The 3145-nt window shown below is 53.4% G+C and overlaps 1 protein-coding gene across 1 annotated transcript, besides 2 other annotated features; it reads right to left on the bottom strand.

Annotated features, from left to right (window-relative positions):
• TraAM80_09921 (trans-sialidase) lies at nucleotides 1-2088 on the bottom strand (the record flags this gene model as incomplete). Its single annotated transcript, XM_029386576.1, has 1 exon — nucleotides 1-2088. A coding segment is annotated over one exon (2088 nt), but the record flags the coding sequence as incomplete, so codon positions are not given.
• A 65-nt stretch (nucleotides 2089-2153) lies between these two features.
• Nucleotides 2154-2179: a microsatellite.
• Nucleotides 2180-2459: 280 nt separating this feature from the next.
• Nucleotides 2460-2494: a microsatellite.
• Nucleotides 2495-3145: the final 651 nt, after the last annotated feature.

Raw genomic sequence — 3145 nt, 5'->3', positions numbered from 1 at the left:
ACCAACCCTCTTTTCTCCAGGTTTCAGCTTGGAGGCAATCTCCTCATCATTCCCCAGCGTTGTGAGTGGCCCCTCAGCAGCCGGTGTTGGAAGTGTGACTTTGCTGGCACTGAGGCTCGTAAGCCTATCAGCATGAAGTGCCTCGTTGTACAGCAGGACATTGCCCACCGTCACGTCAACCTCATCTGTCCCCTTCGCACCGTCACCGCCAACGTAGAAGTCCAAGACACCGCGTGAGGTGTACGCAGGGCGCAGAACTCTCTCCTGAATAAGCTCATTATTGTCAACGTACACATACAACGATTTCCCAAGCTTTTTCAGTATCACTTGATACGTTGTGCCAGGCTGCCACGTACCATCTTTATCTGACAACCCCTGAGACTTTCCGTTGACAGTCACTCCCCACTTCTTGTCCTTCGTGTAGAAGAGACCAACAAGTACAGTGCCGTCATTGTCGTTCATCCTCACACCCATCAAAGGAACAGGACTGTCTGTCTCCGGCACCACGTTAATCATCACCGTCGCCACAAGAGTGAAGTCATTGTTCACAAAGTAGTACGGTTGGAACTGCGCCTTGTTGCCCATCGGCCACTCCGCCCCCGCTGCTGCGCCTCGGAACCTCACACCCCCCTCCGTGCCTGCCACATTCCCACCATGCACCATTGCGTTCACTCTGAAGTACTCGTCTTTCCATAAATTCCCCTCCAAACTGTTGGACCAAAAGCCAATCAGCCCTTTGGTGGGAACAGGACCTTTGCACACATTCTTTATCCGCGGGTCAACAGTACCAGTGGAAGCACAGTTTTTTAGTGCGGTGTCCATATCTTCCCAGGCCTTCACCACGCTCTTTATCCGCTCCAGCTGCTCAGTCAGGTTCACGGCGACAAGACTGTATGAATCTCCACTCTTCTTATTCTCGTACAGTAAAATCAACTCCTTCTTGCCGCTTCTGTACAGCAGGGAGCTGGCGGCGGCGTCATCACCTTCACGAGACATCGGCCCAACGTCGTGCATACGGGCATTGTCTGTCATCCAAAGATGCAGCTGACTTTCTCCCTTCTCCTCAGAATACACCGGCATGGTAAGCAGCATCACCTTCTTTCCATCGATGGTTGCGGTGATGAAGCCACTTCGCACGCCCTCCCCTTTTCCATCACCTGAGATGCCCCACAAGCGAGAAATTGGCTCACCGTCAGACCAATAGTCCAAAGATACCAAAGACTCGTGCATGTAATAGGAACCATCCGTGCAGGGAGCCATCATGAAGATGCGTCGGTCATCGAGTGCGCCCCACTCCACAATCGATGAATCTCTGCAACCCTCACCCACCATATCGAGCAAAGGCATCCATTTGGTCTCTGACGGGGTGAAGTGCGCGACCACCAAAAAGGTATTTCCATTCTTTATGGCCTGCACGGGAAAGAGAAGTGTGCCATCACTCATCAAAGTACCCGACCCTCCGCCAGCAAAGAAATAAGTCGAGGATGCAACATACATTCCGAAATCAAACTCCACCGCATACGGCTCACCCCACCGGACTTTCTTCTCTCCACCCTCAGTGACACTCCCCTTCACCAGCACAATCTTACATCCACTTCGATCAGCCTCTCTGGTCTCCGGTGTTGCACGGCTGCAGCTTCTCAGCAGCATATAGACATTGTTGCCACTCACAATTGTCGTTGGTCGCACTGCGTCCTTCATTTCGTTACCACGTTCCTTCAGCAGCTGCGTGTGAAAGGAACCTGTGCCCGCACCCATCGGAATCTCAGTCGGTTCTGTTCCAATTTCCTTGAGGTGTTGTGACACGATGCCAGTGAAGCTGTCAACTCCATTCTTGCACTGAGCCTCAGCAACGGCAAACACAGCACCGTCCACCTCCACAAGGCTGGGGACACGCAGCGAGCGAACTGACCCTTCAACGCATTGCATTTCCTCCCATTTGGCACCAGTTATCGGTATCGTCCGTCCAAATGAATTACTCTCCATCCATAGCCTACTCCCCGCAGCTTGACTACCACAGCATGTCAAGAGCACAAACAGCAGCAGCAGCACCGAATAAGAAAACAAATGCCAGGACATCTTGGGCATGTGTCTCTGCTTACTCACAATCTCTTCCCTCGTTGTGGTGGATCCGCTCAGGCCGCGACGATTCCGTGTGTGTGTGTGTGTGTGTGTGTGTATGTTGCTGTTGGTGACTACAGAACCTTTCAATGTGCACAGCAGCAAGTAGCGTTTGTTCTCTTTCCTTCGCGTTGAAGAAAAAAAGTGAGGTGAAACAAAAAAAACGATGGGTACCGCCCGCACCCACGGTTGGGCACCCCGCAAAGAACAGTGGCAATCCAAAACTGAAGCCGCACCGATAAACGCGTGGGCTGCACGATCACACACTCGCCGCCGCCCACAAGTAACACCCACACGCACCCGCACGGAGCGTCCACAGTTTGTGACGCCTCCCACGGAAATCAAAATTAATATAAAAAACAAAACTAATTCATGGACACGTCGCTTACCGTCTCCCCCGCCCAGCCCCTTCAAGCCCCGCCCGCGGCAACACGCAGTGCGCATGCCGGCGGGACCTCCCATCACGGCCCCCACAAAACCCCTAACGCCCCCCACTTCCCTTAGCGCACTGCAGCAGGAGTGGGGCGCAACGTCAAAAATGAAATTGAAAGAACAATAAAAACAATACAAAATAAACGGGACACGCAGTACCACCACGACAAGACACACGCAGTAGATGCCTTCACTCTGCGGCAACAAAAACAAACTCTCGCGGCGACACCGCCACCAACAACCCAAACGCAATCGCCGCCTCCCAGCCACACCGCGGTACTCGTGGAAGTGAAGCACCTCAAAAAAGGCTGAGGGAAAAACAAGAAACCACTTCACCCACCACGCATGGCACGTACGCCTCCATACGACGTCGCCACCCGGCACTGACGCACCTTCCGGTGCCAAAAAACGAGCCGTCTTCTCCTCCTCTTTACGCTGAGCAGCACTCGGGGCGCGACGGCGTCACACCCCCGCCACGTGTGTTGATTGGCGCACTCGCAGCGTGCTGCACGTCAATAATTTCCCTCTCGACAACTCGTCAACGAAAGTTTCCCCATTTTATCAAATACACCTCGCCGTGCACTCACCGAAC

This window comes from Trypanosoma rangeli, assembly GCF_003719475.1.
Source record: "Trypanosoma rangeli strain AM80 chromosome Unknown Tra_15.4_contig_00725, whole genome shotgun sequence".
Lineage (NCBI taxonomy): Eukaryota > Euglenozoa > Kinetoplastea > Trypanosomatida > Trypanosomatidae > Trypanosoma > Trypanosoma rangeli.
The sequence above is the reverse complement of the archived record's forward strand: the minus strand, read 5'-3'. Positions and strand labels throughout refer to the sequence as shown.